Genomic DNA, 22,700 nt, shown 5'->3' with positions numbered 1-22,700 from the left:
GGCTTTGCCAAGCCGATGACGCCGGGCCACAAGCCAGGAGTAGCCGATACGTAGGCGAAGTATAAGGGGCATCTCCCTCCCAGTGAAATTCCGGTCAGGCAGCCGGGTTGGTGGTTCCATCCTGACTATAAGATTGTTGGATTGGCAACGCAGCAATTTTTTCGGTAATTAACACTGAAGTGGGTGACAGGTTTCAACATTGTCACTTCTTTATTTGTTTGTCTGAGAGCTTATTATTTTCATTTTTATTTTTCGACAGTCTGCTCTTAGGCATAGTGATTGGGGCTACGTAGTCATGTCGTTTCATAAGTATCGTTGCTAAAATGAGAGAAAGGGAGCGTCACTTGTTGCCGCCCCTTAGTTTGTGACTTCTCATTTGAATGTCCCGCGTAGAAAAGTCAAAGAGTGGTTGCGCGCGTTGTCGATTTTGATAGGTCTCTCTTTTCCCTGAAGGTGGCAAACGTGGTTCATGATCTTCCAGATTAACGAGCTGCGGCGGCTTACACTTCAATCGTCACTAAATTTTAACGTAATAGTACTAGTTGTATTCGTTATAAGCGTGCGTTACAGTATTGGTTTTGAAACTTGTCTTTCTTTTATTTAAGTGTTTGCATGATAGGGTGCGGTACGTTGTTAATCTCAAAGGTCAATATGTTTAGCAAAGTAGCCACGAGAAGGCGCAACATTAAGCGCACTGGCAAATTATATATAGGGTTCTAATAGACATCGTTCGCATCTCTGCACCATTAGTTTGTTCACATATATTTTTAAACTTTATTATGAGTATAATTTTTTGTGGTTGCTGCTATAAGCGCAAAATGTAAGTGCGTGCACTGGCTCTACCGTCACGAGATGGCAGCAGCAACATATTGCGCGCATCTTATGTCCACGAGGTTTCATCGCTGATCACCGCGACGTCTGCTTTCTGTACTCACTAGATGTTTAAACCACAAACTACGTGTAACGCATATTTTTAATCCCTGGAGGTGCATCGGCGTAGCGCTAGAGGCAGTTTTACAGTTTAATGTTGCGGTTTTGATCTGCATTTGGCGAGTTCATGGGATCGCGAACTCTGTTGATGGGACCATTTCTAGGGACATTTAAACGAGCTCATTCAACACCGCGTCGCACGCTGATAAACTACAAAACACTAAAATATCCAATTTCCAGTAAACCAACAATATTTAGTAAGTCATTAGTTGAGTGAAACTTGTACGCACGGGCGAATGTGTGTTCAAGAGGGGCATGCGCTGAATGTCGTGCGACTGTAGCTAGGTACTTTCTAGGTGCGGAAGCTCCCTAAAAACAAGGTAAGCCGCAACGTGCTCCACGGCGGAGCCGGGCGCGCGGATAGGAATGTTGTCAGTCCGGCTAGTACGCCAACGTGTGGGAGCGCTGCAAAATTAAACGAAAAGCAAAAAAGGCAGCGCTCCTTTGGCAGCTTGTTTTTTTGGCGCTTTCCGCCTCGGCCCCAAAGAGCTTCCCCGAACGTCGCTGAATGTGACGGGCCTCACGAGTCGTTCGCTTGGTGCTGCTGTGGATCGTGGTGTCCGTGGCGGTGTCTGTCGGTGTTGTGTGCGCGCGTGACAGCAGTTCTTGTGCGACCGGCCCTGGCAGCACGTACGGGATAGACCTCGCTGGTCGGCGCGCATTTATCGCACACCATGGATTAGACGCGGCGGGTGCTTCGTGAGTTTTCCGGGCGCAGGACAGGGCCTTCCGAATGGAGTACGCCAACGGCGCCGTGGCGGCCGCCGATGGTGGTGGTTTCAGCCAGATCGGAATGAAGGCGCGTTCGCCGGAGGGACACGCAGCTAGGGCCATGCAAATCAAAGGTTTGTGAAGCATGTTCTTGTTGCTCCATTGGCGCGGCTATTTGTTCTGGGTGTCTGTTGTCCGACCCTCTGCAGCTGTCGTTCCTGTGGTTGCTTCGGCACGGCCGCAGAGTCGCTCACCAGTCCTGTCGCTTGGCTTCTGAAAAGCGCGGTGCAATTTACGAAACGTTCACGAGAAAAGTGAAGTTTACCAGCATGGCTTAACTCGAGAAAAAAGAAAACAGCTGGTGAAAATGCAAAGATAGGGCGACAGTAAAAAAACGTCATCTTTTTCTGACGTGCTCTGAACAACGCAATGATCCGTTGACAATGTTTAAAAACTCGATTTAAGTGCATTTTGCCCGCGCTGGCAACAACAAAAAAAAAAAAAACCATGGCTTGAACTTCCTGTTCAATTCACTTACGTGAGTTTCATGTGTGCCACGTTGATTCACGCAGTGGTTATGCACGCCGAAATGTAACGTGTATCTTTAACCTAATCGATGACTAACGCGAATAATGCTCATCTGCGTAGTTATCGTTAATATAGACTTCACATCCCCCCGCTTAGTTGCTGTAACATTGCCTCGGCATGTCAGGCCTATAAGCTGAAGTGGGTGGATTCAGTTAAGCACGCCCCTTTTGCGCATGACAAGGAAGGTCTCCGTTTAATCGTGCAGATATCAAAACGTGCTCTCAATGCAATGATATTTACATTTGGGAATAAACAGTGTACGAGGCTCGAAACATTTCCTTTATTTAAACACTGTCTCGAATAAAATTCAAATCACCGCGTTGTAAAACAAAAGATGATTGTGTTTATGACAGCGCACGTATCTTAACTGCTTGACGCCGCGTCGGAAATCACTTGTGTAACATTTAGTATACTGTTACCTGCGGGATAATGGTGGCCAAGTGTTATTCCGCACTGGGTGCTATTTGCGCCCTTTATTCGCACTCAGGCTATCTAACTATACTGCGTCCCGCAATGAGCTCGTTATAACGAACTCGCTTATATCGAGCAAACCGCTGTATCAAAGATAAGCGCAGGCCGAATTCCCCGTAAGTGTGCGTTGTTTTCTTTTGCCACTGAGACAGTGAGTGCGGCTGCATTAAACGGATGAACATGCGAGTAAAATTCCTTTAATTTTCCACGTCCGGAAGGACGTGTGTGTAGCGTTACTATCAAGTCACCCTGTTAGCTTAGAAACGGCAGATTAGCTTAGAAACGGACAAGTGGGCGTAGCCTGAAATGTTTTTTGGTGTGTGCGGAGGGATGTTCAGTTACTATTCACGTATCTTAGTGCGTGTGTTTGTATGTGTGCGTATATGTATAGACACGCAATATTGAAAAATCTATGTTGAGGAGGGGTGGAATTCACCCCCCCCCCCCCGTGGCTACGTGAATGGTACGGATTCACAATCATCAAATGTAAGCGTGCCAGCAAGGGCAACAAGAGAAGAAATCGAGGCAACACAAACGCGGCTTATCTTTTGTCGTGAACCCTTTTAGCATACCGAAATAGCATCAAGCTCTGCAGTTCATGCGTACACTGCCTTGAATTTTCATCGCTGATGGCGCGATTATCAACGGCGAGTGTGTAAAATGATAGTCGCATTCATCACGTGTACCGATAGTCGCATTCATCACGTGTACCGATAGCAACACAGACATTTCCTTTGAGCCTGATTTCAGACATCTATTCAGCTCTTCGTGTCAGAGGAGGTGCATTTAACGAATGAGGTATTATTGTCGGTGATTCTTTTGTGGAGTCGATGCAGGTGTGTCATGCAGGGGCGTAGCCAGAACTTTTTTTTTTTCAGAGGGGTTTCAACCACACTTTATGTGTGTTCGTGCGTGCTTTTGTATGTGTGTGCATATCTACGCAAGTAAAATTGAAAACTGTCATGGGGGGGGGGGGGTAGGGGTTGCACCCTTCCTATCTTGGCTACGCTCCTGGTGGGAAGGTCACGCTTTCTTTCTTTCCCTTTCTCTCTTACCCCCTTCAGGAGTAGCAAACTATTAACTTCTCCTTTTTCTCATTAAACATAATCTCCTTCACAAGCGAAGGTCATTATTGAAACTACTTTATTTCAAAACTCCAGTGCCAACGATAACGTTTACGCTTTATCCCGAAATCATCCGACTGTACGCTTGCATTATTTTTTTTTTAATCGTAGAGTTCTAGCACGGAAAAGGGGCGAACTATGGCTATAGTGAAAGTACTGGTGTAATTATTTTTCTATTTGTGCTTACAACTTCTTTACAACGACGCCTCAGACGCGTACGTCATGAAATCGCGACACGGCATAATATATTACATTTCCCGTTTCATGTGTTGTTTCCTTTGACACTGCTTATCAACCTCGCTGACATATCAAGGCTGTGCGCCTAACTCGCATCCTGCAGGCCAGACAAGTCGCTCAATGACGTTTTCAGTATGATATTTTTCTGTGTTCCTTTTTTTTATCACTCATATTTCGTCGGTGCATAGTGAATCTAGCTGGATCAAAATAGCTCGTACCTTTATTTTGTGATACCCTATAAATGCAACTTAGCTTTCTGATTTAGTTTAAATACAGCGGCCGGCACTCTTTTCTTCTTGTTCCGGTTAATGTTAAGTCAGCCCGGTGTTTCAGATGGTAGCATATTTCAAAAAATTAATTCGAGAAACTAGACATCTTCTGAAACTCCAGTTCGACGTAATTCAACCTTCTACTCTTGCAGTAAAAAAAAAATCGAACTCTTCAAATATTTGTTTCTTAGTATGGCATTTCGCATACTGTGCGCGTACTACTCGCATACTATTCGCCCTCGTAAACCGGGGATTTACGACGGGTCAAATGGTGGCTTTAATAAAATCGATCCTGTTAACTCACTACTGGCTATACATCCCGCATTGCTGGGGAGTTATTCTGAACACCGTGAAATTTCGGCTTTCGAACGGACTTGCGTTTCGAGCTTATCACAGCAAACGCAACCGTCCTGTCGACTAATTGGCAGTTCACAATACGATGCATTCAAAGTTTCGAATATCCTTAGATTTGTCTAAAGAAAAGTTACTCCTGGTGGCAAAGTGAATCACTTCTCGCACGACTCAATTCAAGTGCCGTTCAGCGAAAGCAGAAAGGACAAACAGTCAACAGGATAACCTGCTGTCGCTGAATGCCGATGGCAGCGGAATTAAGATGCTCGAAGTGCGCGTGCTTTGCCGCGGCTCTTGAACTCTTGTGGATCATTGGATTATGCATATATACCTGACCAAGTGCGATCTATAAATGTCGAGTGCGACGCAATAGGTCGTTGTCAGGTGTTTTGATCTCCGGTTTCAATTTCGTACACTCGTCGTGGCGCGAATGATTTAGACGCTTGCTTCTCAGCTTTCTTGTCGACACCTTCCCGCTGACCGATTCAGTGGAGGTTCGAGTAATTAGTCAGCCCTAAAGTAGTATTTCTACCGAAGGCACAGCGAAAAAAAATCGCAGCATATCCGCAGAGTACATAATGATGAGTGGGGCAAAGCGTTTGTCCGTCCGTTCGCTCTTGCTTCCGTCCGTTCATCTAACCGTGCGTCTGCCTGTCCGTGCGTCTGTCCATCCGTCCGTCCATCTAGTGAACACTCCGAGTACCGCCATCTCGCATCTCTTCATATTCATCATATAGAAGTACCGCCATCCAGCGGACATTCCAAGGACTAAACGAGAGGTGATTTGATTGATTTGTGGGGTTTAACGTCCCAAAACCACCATTTGATTATGAGAGACGCCGTAGTGGAGGGCTCCGGAAATTTTGACCACCCGGGGTTCTTTAACGTGCACCCAAATCTGAGTACACGGGCCTACATAAACGAGAGGTGGCATGGCCGGACTAGAAGAGTGGCAAGCGGCCACTTTCTTACGGCCTGCGCTTCATGGTGTTGTGCCTCGCCCAAGTTCCACGTGGTCTTCGCGGCCTGCTGGCACCTGGCAGCTGTTGATGAGTCAACCCTGCACCGGGACGGCGACGGACGCGGACAATCGGGAAAAACCACGTCGCCGGCTCCTCTTGACACAAAAGTCGTTGGCCAAGCTTTTGTCAGCCGCCGAGAGCGACACTCCGAAGCAGCGTCGACCCAGCAGCTGTACGGGGTATTCTGCCTTGCTTGAGTCAACCTGGCTGCATCAGGGAGCGACTTTGCGCATGGGATTCCACGTCATCTCACTGTGGTGCCACGCTGGCGCGTGGGGTCTCCCTCACCAAACAGCGAACTGGGCATGCCTTGCCCCCTTTCCTAGGTTCAGAGGGAGGCGGTGTTTGGCTTTCCCTCTTCGGGGACGGAGAGGAAGACGACGATCTCATTGGAGTATCCTGCGCATAAATTTTCTTTGCAAGGGATCTTGGGAAGGCGGACGATGTATAAAAACGCTAGCGCAGAGGCGCTCGTGGGTGATTCTCTTTTCATGTTGTACCACGCTACCATGTAAATACTGTATATAAACATTTTTTTCTCCTTCTCCGGCTTCTCTACTCGTCCTCTCCGGGGACTCGGATGGCCCGAGTCCGCACCACGCTACCCAAAGGCGCAACAGTGGCTGGCAGCTTATGGGATTCGCCTGCGTCGGCTGCATCGAAGTGGTGAGTGCCGCGTGTTTGCTCTTCTTTTCGCCAGACTCGTTAGCGCAGATGGTCGGTAACGTGGTAGGGTGATTTTGGTAAATTTTGATTCGCAGACCAAGAATTGGGTGGCTCGTGGGCAAAATTACCTTAGAAGAGAAACGGTGTGCATATCTAAGATGGAGAAGTTTAAGGTCCAAGAACTCCTCGAAATTTGTCAGGAGCTGAATATTTCGGTCGGCTCGGTTAAAAGAAAACAACAAATTTTGGAGCACTTGGGAAAAGAGGAAGTGAGTTTAGAAGAGGCCATTGAGGCCAGAGAAACCATTTTGGCAAAGAAAGAGGAGCGTGAGCGCTTAGCCCGTGAACAGAGAGAGGAGGAAATAAGGAGGGATCGCGAGGATAAAGAACATGAAATCCGTCTGAAAGAACTGGAGCTTCGTATGTCCGTGGGAAATCGAAATTCAGGGGGTGGAGAATCAAAGATAAAGGATCTAATCCACACCTTCAAGGCGGGTGACGACATTGCATTATACCTCGTGCATTTTGAGCGAGCATGCGAAAATGCAGGGTTTAGTAGGGAGACTTGGCCACAAAAACTGATATGCGTACTACCAGGCGAAGTGTCCGATGTTATCGCAAGAATGAATAAAGAGGACTCCGAGGTGTATGACAGGGTAAAGGCTGCATTGCTACGAAAATGTCGCCTATCGACAGAGGCTTTCCGCCTGCGGTTCAGGCACTCTAAGAGGGGCAACGAATCTCATTCAGACTATGCCTACCAAATTAGAGCCAACTTTGAAGAGTGGCTCAAAAGCGCGCAAGTCTATGGCAACCATGACAAGGTCATTGAGTTGATGGTACTTGAGCAGTTTTACCGGGGAATTCCCGAGGAGGTAAGGCTTTGGGTGCAGGATAGGATGAAAGACGTAGACATGAACAGGGCAGCAGAACTCGCCGAAGATTACTGCTCACGCCGTAGTCTCCGCAGTACACCACGAACTTCGGAAAAAAATGAAAAGGTAGAAAGCTGGTCGGGAAACCAGGGACGCAAGAGGTTTGCAAGAAATAACTGGAAACCCGAGAATTCCAAGTTATTAGACAGTCAGCAGGGAAAGGACAGTGAGGGGACTAAGGCGGCACCTTCATCAGGTTCAAAGGCGCCTGGTGACATAGCGCATGCGTTAGAAGCGCGGAAGCCAGTTGTTTGCTACAGCTGCGGAGAAAAGGGCCACATGGCCAGGAGCTGTAAGAGGCACATGGCATTTGCCACAATTCAGGAGTCAGAGGATAGCTTAAAGCTGTTGAAGCCTTACATGAGGACACTCTCAGTGAACGGCCGAATGTGTAGGGTATTGAGGGACTCGGCGGCCACAATGGATGTAGCGCATCCAAGTTGCGTATCTTCCGAAGACTATATAGGAGAGTGTGCCTGGATTCGGCAAGTGGCAGAAAAGCAAAGCGTCTGCCTACCGATAGCGAGGGTTGTAATCGAGGGCCCTTTCGGCCAATTGTGTACGGAAGCAGCAATTTCAGCCAACCTTCCGGAGCACTTCCCTTACCTATTTTCAAATAAGTCTGAGGAAATGTTAAAAACACGTGGAGAATCATTTGCCACCGAAATAGCTTGCATGGCCCTTACCCGTTCGAAGGCGCGCGAGCTGACGCAACAGCTGAGCAGCTCACCCTCTGGGGAACAGACGTCCGAGGGCAGTGTAGGAAAACCTGAGGTAGTTGCGACGGAAAATGAGTCTGCCATGCGAGTTGTCGAGACGGAAACTGGGGCTATGGTCGACAACAGCGAGGAAATATCTCTAACGCCCGAAAACGAGGACTTGGTGACAGGCTCGGTGTTAACACCCGCGTCCACCAGTTGGTGTCAGCTAGCCAGAACCGACCGTGCAACGCTAGTGGTCGATCAAAAGGCGGATCTCGCACTCTCTATACTGCTAGATGCCATACATAAGGAAGGTAACTCTAGGAAGAACGTTTCGTTCTACACCCAAAACGAGGTGTTGCATCGCAGGTATGAGAACGCTAAAGGGCGGGTCTACAACCAAGTGGTAGTTCCACTAAAATACCGGCGGAACATTCTCGACCTGGCCCACAGCAACGCCTGGGCGGGCCACTTAGGTATAAAGAAAACGAAAGCTAAGCTGGCTCAGGAGTTCTACTGGCCCGGGTGCTGGAAGGATGTAGAGATGTTTGTCCGTGAATGCGACACTTGTCAGCGGATAGGAAAATCAACAGACAAATGGAAGGCACCAATGAAACTAGTGCCCATAGTCACAGAACCCTTCCGTCGGCTCGTGATTGACATCGTGGGGCCTCTGCCTCCATCTAAATCAGGATATCGGTACGTCCTGACCGCGCTGTGCGTTGCCACCAAGTTCCCGGAGGCAATCGCACTGAAAGAGTTGAGTTCAGTATGCGTGGTGGACGCATTGTTGTCTATTTTTTCTCGGGTGGGTTTTCCCTCGGAGATACAGTGTGACAACGGAAGTGTGTTCACAAGCTGCCTTACGACTACATTCCTAGAACGCTGCGGGATAAAAATCGCGCATAGCTCTATTCACCATCCACAGTCGAACCCTGTGGAACGCATGCACTCGGTCATGAAACGCGTTTTGCGAGCTTTGTGCTTTGAGCATAAAAGTGACTGGGAGGGGTGTATACCAGCTGCGATGTTTTCTCTGAGGTCGGCCCCACACGAGAGTACGGGTTTTAGTCCGGCTGAACTTGTCTACGGCAGGAACTTGAGAGGTCCGCTGCACTTGATACGAGAGTCATGGACTGGATATGGGGAGGACCCTAATGTGGTTTCCTATGTACTGGATTTATTGGGGCGACTGGGGACTACACGCGAAGTGGTGGAGAGCAACATGCGCGCAGCACAGGCGCTTTCCAAGGCCCGTTACGATAAGTCAGCTCGAAAGCGAGTCTTTAGAGTGGGCGATGAGGTGATGCTGTTGTGCCCTTCAAGAAAAAACAAGCTGGACGTACAATGGGAGGGACCAGCGACAGTGATGTCAGTGCTTTCAGGCACCAACTACGAGGTAAAGTGGGGCCGGAAATGCCCCAAAGTGTATCACAGTAACCTAATGAAACCCTACATGCGACGAAAAGCAGTAGTAAACCTTGCACTCAATGTTCCTGAGGATGAGGGCGCGGAAATCCTTTGTCTTTCCGATGGCACGGTCAGCAGCACATTGTCAGATAGGGTAGACACAGGGAACACCCTAAGTAAGGCTCAAGAGGAAGATTTAGAGCTTTTAGTACAGGAATTCGCTACCGTTTTCTCCGAAAAGCCAGGCAAAACGGATGTGATTAAGCACGACATTGAGCTGACGGTTAACAAGCCGATCAGCTGTAAGCCGTATCGGGTGTCACCTAGACAGAGAGAGATACTAGAGGCCGAAATTCGCCGCATGATCGACCTAGGTGTTATCATCGAAGCAGACAGTGATTTCACCTCGCCTTTGATTTTGGTTGAGATTCCGGGCCGTGATCCAAGGCCATGCGTGGACTATCGCCGCCTGAACTCTGTAACAGTCGACCAGACTTACCCTATTCCTAACATTGAAGAGAGGGTAGAGACAGTGTCTAAGGCGAAATACATTTCTACGTTAGACCTTGTCAGGGGGTATTGGCAGGTCCCTTTGACAGAGCGCGCGAGTCGATACGCTGCTTTTATCTCACCCCTGGGCACTTTTCGTCCTTTGATGATGAGCTTTGGGCTCAAGAACGCGCCGTATTGTTTCAGCCGCCTGATGGATAAGGTTCTCCACGGGCTCGAGAAATTTGCGCTGCCTTACCTAGACGATGTGGCGATATTTTCGGACAAATGGGAAGACCATGTTGAACACCTTCGGATGGTTTTGGAACGGATCAAAAATGCAGGTCTTACGGTAAAGAGAGAGAAATGTCATTTGGGCTGTGCTGAAGTAAGCTATTTAGGGCACATTGTAGGAAATGGGCGTCGTCGACCGTCCGAACTCAAGGTAGCCGCGGTGGTCGGTTATCGTCGTCCCAGCACTAAGACCGAGATGAGAGCATTCCTCGGCCTCACAGGTTACTATCAGCATTACGTCCCGAATTACTCCGAGATTGCCAGCCCTTTGACAGATAGTTTACGCAAGACCGAACCTGTGAACATTCAATGGGACTCTAAAAAGGCAGACGCTTTTCAGAAGCTGAAGCACGTATTAAGTGAGAAACCCGTCTTGAGGGCACCGGATTTTGCAAAACCTTTCACTATTCAGTGTGATGCAAGCGAACGCGGTTTAGGAGCAGTGCTATGTCAGACGGACCAGAGTGGAGAGGAGCGGCCGGTTTTGTATTTGAGTCGCAAATTGAGCAGCAGGGAAGAGGCTTATAGCACTTCGGAAAAAGAATGTGCTTGCATTGTTTGGGCCGTACAAAAACTAGGCTGCTATGTTGCTGGCTCTAAGTTTATTATAGAAACTGATCACTCTCCACTAACCTGGTTACACCAAATGTCACCTAAGAATGGTCGTTTGCTCAGATGGAGCATAGCACTGCAGCAGCACAATTTCGAGGTGCGCTACAAGAGAGGTGGCCTTCATACAAATGCAGACGCCCTAAGTCGAGCGTTTTGACTCGTCAAAAGACGCGGAAGGTTTGTTTGATTTTTTTTTGTTTACCCTTTACCTAGTTTATGTGTACCTTTTTTTTTTTTTTCAATGTGTTACAGTGAGGGCATAGAGAAATTTTTTACTGACTCCCTCGTTGTCCCGAGCTCTACAGTTTGCTTGTTTAGCTTAATTATAATGTTATCTCGATTCCAAATGGAATTACGTATGAAAGAGTTACTGGACACTTGTCCCGATTGGTATGCACATGGTTTCCTTGAGCTTAAGTTATTAAGATAAGATGTTTGCTTTGTAAAATCTGAGGCCTGGCGATGAGAGTGGCGTACACGCGGTGCTTGTCGCATTGTGTGTGGCTGACAAAGGTCGTTTCTTGGAGCTTGTCACCCACTTTTCACCGAAGCGGGGCGCAGAGGCCAGCTCTTGGAGCATTCCAGTTTGACCAGGCCCTTCGAGAAGGCAAGAGCCTTGCCGGAACGTCGCCGACATCGACCCGGCCGAGCTGCATGGAACAACTCGACCTCCCGATGTATCATCTGGCGGCGGGGGTGCTGTTGTGCCTCGCCCAAGTTCCACGTGGTCTTCGCGGCCTGCTGGCACCTGGCAGCTGTTGATGAGTCAACCCTGCACCGGGACGGCGACGGACGCGGACAATCGGGAAAAACCACGTCGCCGGCTCCTCTTGACACAAAAGTCGTTGGCCAAGCTTTTGTCAGCCGCCGAGAGCGACACTCCGAAGCAGCGTCGACCCAGCAGCTGTACGGGGTATTCTGCCTTGCTTGAGTCAACCTGGCTGCATCAGGGAGCGACTTTGCGCATGGGATTCCACGTCATCTCACTGTGGTGCCACGCTGGCGCGTGGGGTCTCCCTCACCAAACAGCGAACTGGGCATGCCTTGCCCCCTTTCCTAGGTTCAGAGGGAGGCGGTGTTTGGCTTTCCCTCTTCGGGGACGGAGAGGAAGACGACGATCTCATTGGAGTATCCTGCGCATAAATTTTCTTTGCAAGGGATCTTGGGAAGGCGGACGATGTATAAAAACGCTAGCGCAGAGGCGCTCGTGGGTGATTCTCTTTTCATGTTGTACCACGCTACCATGTAAATACTGTATATAAACATTTTTTTCTCCTTCTCCGGCTTCTCTACTCGTCCTCTCCGGGGACTCGGATGGCCCGAGTCCGCACCACGCTACCCAAAGGCGCAACAATGGCTATATACTAGTCCACTACATTGATAGCACTTCGGCCCAACCCTTGCTAAAACCAAGGAGGTTACGCCCAGCGAGTTTAACGTGGCAACCCTTACTGGTCAGATAGGGCTCAAAGTGCGTCCTTCTGATACTATTTTTTTAGTAAGCATGAAATTCAAGGCAAATTAATTGGAGATTAAGTCACCAATACTCGTATCTGTAAGTTAATTCATCAGAAACAACTGTCTTTTTATTTATCATAACGTGCGCAAGCTTGCTCCTCAATTCAAAAAGGTGCGCGCGTGCCGCTCCTCTAGTCCGGCCTTGGAGGTGCCTACCTACAACAACAACAACTACTCCTCCTCCTCCTCCTCCTCCTACTACTACTACTACTACTACTACTACTACTACTACTACTAAATCGCGGACGCACGGCTTAGGCATCTTCGCCCCCAAAAATGTCTGAGGCCATGCACAACCTTACACAGTCATACACAGTGTCGGATACACAGAGCTCGTTTTTAATGTGTGTATGGTTGAAAAGTACTGGGTGTCCCGGCGAGAGATTTTGTCTTGAGCACTAAATGTATAAATTATTTGTAATTTTCCACTTATGCCACGTGGCATGTGATATTAGTCGATTACGCCGTAGCCTACAGAACAGCGAAGACGCCTCGAGTTTATTGTTCCGATACTTAAATTGTTATCCCCCCCCCCCCAAAAAAAAAACTTTCAAGAATCTCTCTTTCGTGACGTGGAGTTAAGCCAGAGTTCACTCTTTGTATGACACCTGCAAATGTCGTACAAAAAGCAAAGTAATCTTATTTGTTCTTCTTCTTACCCACTCTAGATCGTCAGGCATTTGTAGCTCATTTCTACCTCCCTTTGCAGAGCAGAATGCCAACAGTCCTATATGCGCGCTGGAAACATCATCTGCATTCCAATAACGAACGTCTCTCGCTTGTCCGCTGGCGTAGTTCAGTGTGCTCGGCTGCTGACCAAAAGGTCGTGGGTTCGATACCGACCGTTGCATTTCGATGGAGCTGAAAAACTGAAGGCCCGTGTACTGTGCTATGTCGGTGCATGTTAGAAAAGAACACCAGGATGACCGAAATTTGCGGAGCCCTCCACTTCGGCGTCCCTCATAACCATATCGTGATTTTGGCACGTAAAGCACGGGGTTCTTAATATTGCTATCTCTCTCTCTCGTCGAGTAGACTTAATTATGTTACCCATTGCTTGTACGAGTCATGCCTGCACTGTGACCCTGTCATGCCTGCACTGTGACCCTGTCATGCCTGCACTGTGACCTTGTCATGCCTGCACTGTGACCTTGTCATGCCTGCACTGTGACCTTGTCATGCCTGCACTGTGACCTTGTCATGCCTGCACTGTGACCTTGTCATGCCTGCACTGTGACCCTGTCATGCGTGCACTGTGACCCTGTCGCACTTTTGAAAGGCTATTGTGTTCAGCGACCACCTGAGAATGTGCGGTGAATGCTGGTACGCGCGCGCGTGCGTCACTCGTCCTGTCCAGTTCCCTCTCCCTCTTTACGGGGTAGCGAACCGGGCGCAGTACGTCCAAACTTCCCGCGTCTCTATTTCACCGTCTTTTACGAAAAGGAGGTACATTGTGAAACTGCTCGACTCTGACGCGCGCGTACACGGGTGGTGATATGGGATAAAGTGCAATTGGCTAGCCCGCTCTGTGACATCCGCATTGTGGTAAGGATAACTCGGCCCATAAACGTTAGACTAGTGCTGCAGTGCCCAAAGGTGCAAAAACTTACAGCGCTGGTTGGTCAAACTTTATTGGTAGTCCCGAGAGACGCGGCTAGTGTACAGAGGGCAAAATGTTGCTCTTAAAATTTGGCATGGAGGCGTACGTGGCGTGCCATACCGAGGAACGGTCGACGAAGGACTGAAAATGAGGTAACCTACCTTGAACAGTTGTACCAATCGCATTCCTATAGTTTGTTTAGTGTATAAATTTGTCGATAAATGTGAACATGGTTCATAGGAATCGTGCTTAATGCTGTTTCACAGATTCTAGTCCTTATTCAATCGTAGTTTTTTTGGCGCCGGGCAACAGTTGTTTTCGCTGTTGTCTTTCTATCGAGCTGAAAAATTCTGACTCACTTCCGTACGTTCGAGCCATACGTACGGCCTATACTCACGCTCTCAGCCGTGCGGATCACATTGTCCCTTTATCGTGTGATAACGGTACAAGCCGAAAACGAAAGTAGCCTGATAACGCAAGGTCTGTGCACTTTTATCAGTCAGGCAGGAACTTGCCAATGCCATTCGTATCTAATTCATTATATATCAAACAACTTGATTGATATGTGGATTTTAACGTCCCAAAACCACCATATGATTACGAGAGACGCCGTAGTGGAGAGCTCCGGAGATTTCGACCACTTGGGGTTCTTTAACGTGCACCCAAATCTGAGCACACGGGCCCACAACATTTCCGCCTCCATCGGAAATGCAGCCGCTGCAGCCGGGATTCGAACGCGCGACCTGCGGGCCAGCAGCCGAGTACTAGACCACCGCGGCGGGGCTATATCGAACAACTTATACAAACACGCATGTACAGTGCTGAGAAATTGAAATGCGACGAGAGGCTTGCAATGGCGGCCGGTAGCTTATCAGCGCTTAGTATAGTTATAGTATTGAAGATATGTCCCTTAGGTAATTAGATTCACGTCTTACATATTGAGATTAGATCATGTATCTTAGATTTGAAAGCCATGGTCCAACGTTGTGTCTGCCTTTGATCCCCGCAATATCACCCAATGTTCACTGGTGACGCAAAAAAAAAAAAAGAGTGCCACAGTTATGCAGGCCGATTACCATTTGTTTACCAACTGTAAAACCGTGGTCCAATGTGTGCAATCCTGTTGCTGTAGAAAAACAAAACATTACGTATATTGAGTATAATTTGAGTATAATGCCTGTCTGCGTACAGGCGTTCGAGTAGGAAACGCAAACATGTTGCGCATATACCTTATAATGTATACTCTATCTGCTACAAAGCATCACTTCCGTTTTACTTGAAAGCCTCGCTCAGTGAGCATTCCATTAAACAAGCACACGTTCCGTGCCTTGAACGACCCGCCACGGTGGTCTATAGCGGCTGAGGAACTCGGCTGCTGACCCGCAGGTCGCGGGATCGAATCCTGGCAGCGGCGGCCGAATTTTCGATAGGGGCGAGAATGATTGAGGTCCGCGTGCCTAGATTTAGGTGCGCTTTCAAGAACCCCAGGTGGTCGATCATTCAGAAGCTCTCCACTACGGCGTCTATCATAATCATATGGTGGTTTTGGGACGTTAAACTCGAACAGTTATTATTACTTCGTGCCTTGAACAGCACAGCGCAGTGGTTGCGCATACATGTCGACACCAGAAGGCGTATGTATAGCATGCAGCGTCGCTTACGAGCTCGTAGTTGTGTTAAGATTACCTTTTAACAAAACTTGATATTAAGTGAGACGGTGCATAGCTTTCGGCAGAATTCGTTCGCGAGAATAGGCATTCACATAGGACGAGAGAGGAAGGTATAAAGTGGAAGTTAGCGCCCGGCCCGTGTTCATCGACATGTGTCAATGTCGCTTCCTGCATGCACTTTAATTTTTCCAGAAGACCACCCTGACCATTAAAGGTGAACTTAGATATAATCTTGCTTGATTGCAGGTTGCATAAGTTGATGTGGAACATCCACTTATGCCATTATGTCAAGTGAGAATATTTAAAAGAGGTGAGACGGCAGTGTGTGCGCAGATATTTTTCTTCCAAGATTGTTACTGGCCATGAGGTTGGGAATCATTCCAGCTGTAGTATATAGAAGCCCGAAATGTTCCAGGTGTCGAAGACGGACGTTTGTGTCGGATTCATACGCGTTTCTGTATAGGTCACTGGAAATTCTATAGGTCACTTAATACATCGACCATTTCTACACACATTAAGAGAGCAAATAAATTAGTCAAAAGAATTATGGAATAATCCAACAACCTGTCATGTCACTAATCCATACAATCCGATGATCAGGTTCAAATATGACTTTTTAATACAAATCTGTGTTTGCGTCTGTGCGTACGTGTGTGTGTGTGTGTGCGTGCGTGCGTACGTACGTACGTGTGTGTGTGCATGTGTGCGTACGTACGTGTGCGTGTGTGTGTGTGTGTGCGCGCGTACGTGTGCGTGTGTGTGTGTGCGTGTGTGTGTATGTGTGTGTGCGTGTGTGTGTGTGTGTGTGTGTGTGTGTGTGTGTGTGTGTGTGTGTGTGTGTGAGAGAGAGAGAGATGTTTAATCTACGTGACTGGTTGTCATCGCGCACTTCTCACCAATTTCCAATTTCAATAGCTTTCTTTAACTGGTTACCATTGGGCCATTGGCTTCTGGGAAAGAACAAAGTTATACGGTGGCGCACGAAAGGAAAACGTAAGACTATTCTATGTGTGTAAAAGTAAAGCGTGGCCGAAGTCTGCGCATTCGATATTCGTATATTCAATCACAAGTTGGTTTTTATTGTTAAGTTTGAAGTTATTCCTCGTGTCATCGTCCAATTTCTTCACATCGGCGTTCGTCTATTCTCCATTGAGCTAAACGTTTTGCTCAGCAGATCACTGCAGCGCCGAGAACAAGTTGTTCTATGTGTCTGCGTAATCAGTCCCGCGAACCACTGTTCCCTTAACAATTCGCGACTTCACTCGACGCTTATATTGCGCTTGCAGAGCGACAAACATTGAAAGAGCAGTGCTGAGGGTATAGACTGTGTAATGGAGCTTTGCAATATATCAAACGTGGTCGAATGTGGGGCTGTGTTGAGGTGGAGCGCATGCTGGGGGGCCCTACTTTTTTGACCACAGCGAATATATGTATGCCGCCACTTGACACAGCGTTGGTCATCCATTGTACTGGAGGCGCGTCACCACCATTACTTCTTTACGATAGACGATAAATGAAGAGATAAGCTTACTGAACAACTATTGAGGGCTCGAGGTATCGGCCTGCCACATGCAGTGTTTGTATTTGGAATAAAGATGAATGGCGCAACGCTAAAGGAAGCAATAACAAAAAAAAAAGAAATTCCATTTCTTGGACTGCTCTTCCGTATCCCCCCCCCCCCCCCTCTCCTTCGAAGCTTACCGTCGGATTCTTGTTGAATGACTCGTAGCGGTTAGGCACCACTCCACAAGACGGAAATAATGTCTGCAGAGCTATAGTGATTAACCACCATAGTGTTCAATCGAGCCCACTCAGACGTGTCTGTAAGTCATGGCTGACGTAAGCTTAATTAACGCTGCCTGTGCAGCTCGTACAATGTCATCACTATACTCCAAGGCCGTAAATCATTTAGCTGCGCGTCTTAGCCGGCAGTCACGCAAGACTGCCGTTGACATATTTTTTCACCTGCTGGCAATCGGGGCACCGGAAGGTGCCGCTAAACGCTTTCTTTCAGCTGTCTGCACGGCCTTACTCTTTTCTTCGCTTCGTGGCTCCTCGTTAAATGAAGAACGAAAAGAATGGTTAAGGAGATTCCGCCACTTCGTAGACGCCTTTGCGATAAGAGGTGAGTGGTATCGCCATTATCCCAGCGGCGGAGGAAGACGCGCTTTTTCCTCGGTTTTAATCGCACCGGAAGCCTCGCAAGTACGCCTGACACGTGTCAATCTGGCCCGTCACGCCAGAGATGTCGCGGTCCGCAAAAGAAGGCCGCGACTAAAGCGCATTATTCCTTCCTCCTTCAATGTGTGTACCATGAAAGCACCGGCCGTGCGTTCTAAATGCCTCAATCCTCTCGAAACTCGGATAGGGGACGAGAGTCCACCAGGAAATTCACGGTGTGATAACATTTTTTTCTTTAGTTCTCGCGCGTTGATTCTCGGTTATATTAGCAAGTTCAGGCAGGAATCCTCTCTTCGCACTACCCATCTTCCGTGATGGCTTACAGGCTTTGCTGTCGCGCTGCGTACCGTAAGGGCGGGGGTTCGATTCCCAGCGATGGCGGTCGCATCACGATGAAGGCGATATGTAGGAACGCACGAGTACTTGAATGGACGTCTTTGTTAAGGGGCTCGAGGTAAATCCGATGTCCCCCGTTGCTTCGTACGTCATTATCGTATCGTGGTTCTAGTAGCTAAAGAGAGAGAAAGAAATATAAACGAAAGACAGGGAGGTTAACGGAAGAAACACTCCGGTTTGCTACCCTGTACTTGGGAAAGAGAAAAAAATAATGAAAGAGAAAAAGAGAAGTTTGTGGCAGAAGTAAAAAACTATATATGCGACTGAAGCATTGTCCTAGTGCTACACAACAACATTGTTAAATTCTGGGACCAAATATTAAGCCGAAAGCCCAGAGCCCTAACCACACGTGCGCGTTTCAGAGCATCGGGGAGTTGCGTGCCTTCTCCCAGTGAAGGAAAAGGGCGCGGCGCCGAGTCTACACGTCACGCGCTGACGCGTTGTAACGCGTGCGTCTGGTTAGGGCTTTGGGAGCCTCATCAAACGCGAAAATTGAACACCGGCGTCGGTATGATCGATGCGAAAATTATCGCTTGATGGCGACACCATATGCGTGACGTGATTATGACGTCACACATTGTCAAAGTTTGGGATACATTGACTGAGAAGAAAAAGGCTTTCGCTTTTGAGTCATTCTGGGCGAATGTATGAGTGTGTGTTTCTTTTTTTTTTCTTCTCATTAGCATGTGCAACAAATTGCGATGTCTTCAATATTCATACTCCAGTATGTTGCTTCCTTTCATCTCTTACGTTTATGCGTCATCGGCATCCGTGTCATTGTCGCTGCGTGCTTGAGTCTTCTTGTCCTATTAACTTTCGCGCTTGCGTCATTCATACCTGCCAGATAGATTGCTTGCCCTGCAACATTCCTGAGCCGTTCCGAGTGGCTCGTTCACAGAAGTCTTCAGGCGACTACGCGGTAATCTCGGGAGACAAAATAATAATAGAGACGCGTCTCCAAGTTTAATGGTCAACAACTATGCTCGTGAACAAGAGGTTTAACGATGTGGGGCAAGATGGAGCCCGTACATGCGTGCTTCGAAGCGTCGATCATTCTTTTGTATTGGCTTACTGCTTCTGTTGCTCGTCTATACGCGCAGCGTGAAACAATTTCTCATGGTACGAAGTATACGCCCATTTCATACCGTGCCCTCTTACGCTTGCTTTAGCCGGGTGGTGCGCTCTTTGAGTGATAGGCGAAAGCGAAGCTCTTCGATCATCCATCTGTTGCGAAACTCCGCGTGTGGGCCCCACGTTTCGAAAGCCGGACACCGTGAAACCCGCCTAAGTTCGCCAGCGAATTAAAGAGGAAACCTTCTGACTCTGTTGGTTTTAAGAACTTATAATGCTTTAGTGGCGTAGTATTACAGATTCTATAGCAGTCACTGTGTTTCGGTACAAGCCCTCGTCGTCCGCATGCGAGCCATAGACACCTATGGGTGATGCAAACGAGGGTGCCTATAATGTAGTCTCATGCGTAGACAGGATAATGTTTAGCACCCCGCGTTGCGTCCCGATTAAGGATGCACGCGTTCCAGCCCCTTGGAAGAGCTGCCGTTGCCGGGAACAACGCATGACCCGCGATCAAGCGGCTTTGAGTTTCCTTTTGTAGCTTCTGTTAAATACATCAAATTCATCAAGTACGTTCGACTTTTTCCCCCTCACCACCCATTCTATCACTCAGTGACTGTTGTCAGGAGTCGTGGCAGAGAAGATTACAACAAAAGCGATGGGAAACGTGGAGCATCTGACAGTTGCGTCACATGCGCATAAAATATTCAACTATTGAATGTCATTTTAGAAAATAAGTTTTGGTACGTGTCCTCGTGTGTTTATCTGACCACGTACTACTGTTTGTATTTTTGTTTCTTCTGTTGTATGTGCTCGATCCACTGAAGAGCTATAGGGAGTTGCCAGCGCCTTACTTGTGCGCCAACATCCCATTTTACCTCATGTCAATAAAAAGCATAACCGCTGAATATGGCCGACAGATACGCGCTGTAAGCGAAACCGAACGAGCAGTATATTTGCAGCAAAATCCTTCCTGCGTATGAGCTTGGTTATAACTATTTTAGCAAGTAACTGGTAACGCGCGTGATTACCGTGCGCACGGAGGCCTTTGCTGGTGAAGCGACCTTTCATTCTTCTCGCGAGCCGCCAATCGCAGTAAAGTACCGAAGTCATGTCTCGTACTTGTTCGTTTGGGTGATTTGAGGACGCCGGCACGCTGACGCCTGGTACGGTTAAAATCTGCTGTTATCTTTCTCCACCTCCTTTTCTCCCTATATACTGCTCTAACATTAAGGACGCTGTTGTGGTGACAGCCTCTGGTGACACATGGTCCGCATGGCTCCTTTGTCTAATATATACTCCCCTGAAGCTTGGAACGTGGTTTGCTGAGGATAGTTTTGTGACTTTATGTTTGAGAGCTGATGAGCTCGTCGAGTTGGAACAGTTCAATCGTGATGGAGTTTATTTCATTAAACGAATAAGAAACGAAACACAAAATGGTAAAGAAGACAATTGTTGTGTCCTCTTTGTCACCCCGTACCCCTTTCACTTTTTATTACCTTGTTTTTTTTTTACCCAGTTCTTTTATTGCTCCATTCGTCATCACGATTGGTCTGGGCAAACGCCCTGAGGTCCTCGAACGCGGCCACAGATGGAGTACACTCGAGGCCTTGTAGCTGACGCTGCGCGCACCCCTTCCTTCGCTGCAGGTGACGAGTTCGTGTGGGTGGAGATCCAGGAGAAAACGTTCACCAACTGGGTCAACGAGCAGCTTCGGCCGGCGGGCGCTGGCGTCGTCACCGACCTCAGGCGCGACCTCAGCGATGGACTGCGGCTCATCTCGCTCGTCGAGGCCCTGCAGAAGCGCCGCCTGCGACGCATTGCGCGACCCCAGAATCAGCACCAGTGCCTGGAGAACGTACAGACGGCGCTCACCGCCATGGCACAGGACAACATCAAGCTCGTCAACATTGGTGAGTTACGTTGGGGTGGATGGGTGGACAGATAAATGGAATGGAATTGGATAGGTTGGTAATGGCATGAGTTGTCATGATAATAAGGGTTGCAGCGCGAGCACGAATGTGCTAGAAGAAACAGACGAAAGTCGAGGTACCGAAGGCAAAGAGGACAACACGAGCTCGTGTTGTCCTCTTTGCCTTCCGTACCTCGACTTTCGTCTGTTTCTTCTAGCACATTCGTGCTCGCGCTGCAACCTATATTATTATGAATTCAAACCAACTAGCCCAAATCGCCGTTCTTCTTGAATGAGTTGTATCGCTGAATATTGGGAAAGCGTTGTAAGGTGTAGTTAGGCTACATTCTGCCAAGTGTCACTTGTCTGTCAGAATGGCGTCGTTGCCAATGGTAGTCGGAGTGAAGGGGTAATGGAGGAGTAACAACAACCTCAATCGTTTACGGGCGCGCCGTTTGGTGAAGTTCCCCTCTGGTGGCTCGCGTACTTAGTCGTGAAGAATGGATCCCGATGACGTGCGGTTGGAGGGATATACATAGTCCGTCAAAAGTTCCCAGACTGCTATTCAGGCCCTTAGGCAGAAAGCGTGCCCCAGCCCACCCTCTGCCCCTGAAATTCGGATGAATGGGGCTGTTTTATCGAGGGCAGATAATAAATGAAAAATAGGCTCAATTATTGCCAGAGATTGGAATGTGTGAGACACGTGCCGAATGTCCCAAAGAGGAATAAAATGAAGAAAACACGATCGTAGGGTGTCGTAAAAGCACGATGTTTTATGGACTCTGACTTCCTATTTCGCCGTGGACCATCTATTTCTTTGAATATTTAAACAGTTAAGAAACGTGGATTATGAAACGTGAGTTATGAAATGTGAATTACGAAATGGGAAGTGCATACCTACCGCGGTGTGCCTCAAATTCGGCAAGGAAAGCAAAACTCTACAACGCGGAATTTGAATCTAGTGCGCCTTTTCAATTTCTTTTTGCTTTTGTTTTAATTTTCCTTGAGTACTGATGGGTGTCTCTAGACTGCTTGTGGACTGTTTCTTTCTCTATAGGATGCACTAATTCGGATTGATAGCGAATTGAAGGGGAACGTGGTCCATACGCTCAGGCATTGTCGCGGATATTTGTGAGGATATTTCGTTGCAGCTCGTGCACGTATATACCTGCCTGTAAGCACGTGTGTGTAGGCACCTGTATTGCACGTTCCCGTGGTAGAAGAAAGTTCTGAGAGAGCCATCAAAATTGAGTCGGTGTGATCGTAATGGATGAAGATACGAAGCAGTTAGGCCCTTGTCGATTAAAAAAAAAAAAAAGTCTTGGGGCAACTAAATTTTTTTCTGCAGCTCTAGAAGCCCTTTTCTACAGGTTGTCCTACCCATCTGAGTACGCAGGTTAGGCTCACTCATCGAAAACATCTACGCTAAAAGAACGTAACGTATCGCTCGGTGCTGTACACGTCATGGAGTAAAATGCAAAT

General features: G+C 48.0%; 1 protein-coding gene across 1 annotated transcript in view; it reads left to right on the top strand.

Annotated features, from left to right (window-relative positions):
• Positions 1-1,308: 1,308 nt before the first annotated feature.
• The window catches only part of jbug (filamin-type immunoglobulin domains fbug), a 171,876-nt gene continuing 150,484 nt past the window's right edge, over positions 1,309-22,700 (top strand). The window contains exons 1-2 of the mRNA XM_075891036.1: positions 1,309-1,835; positions 20,956-21,219. Of these exons, the coding sequence (XP_075747151.1) occupies positions 1,724-1,835; positions 20,956-21,219 (376 nt within the window). The 5' untranslated portion in view covers positions 1,309-1,723. The remainder of the gene's footprint in view (positions 1,836-20,955; positions 21,220-22,700) is intronic.

Source organism: Rhipicephalus microplus, chromosome 1 (genome assembly GCF_043290135.1).
Source record: "Rhipicephalus microplus isolate Deutch F79 chromosome 1, USDA_Rmic, whole genome shotgun sequence".
Taxonomy (NCBI): Eukaryota; Metazoa; Arthropoda; class Arachnida; order Ixodida; family Ixodidae; genus Rhipicephalus; species Rhipicephalus microplus.
Note: the sequence above shows the minus strand (reverse complement) of the source record. Positions and strands in the feature narration are given on the sequence as shown.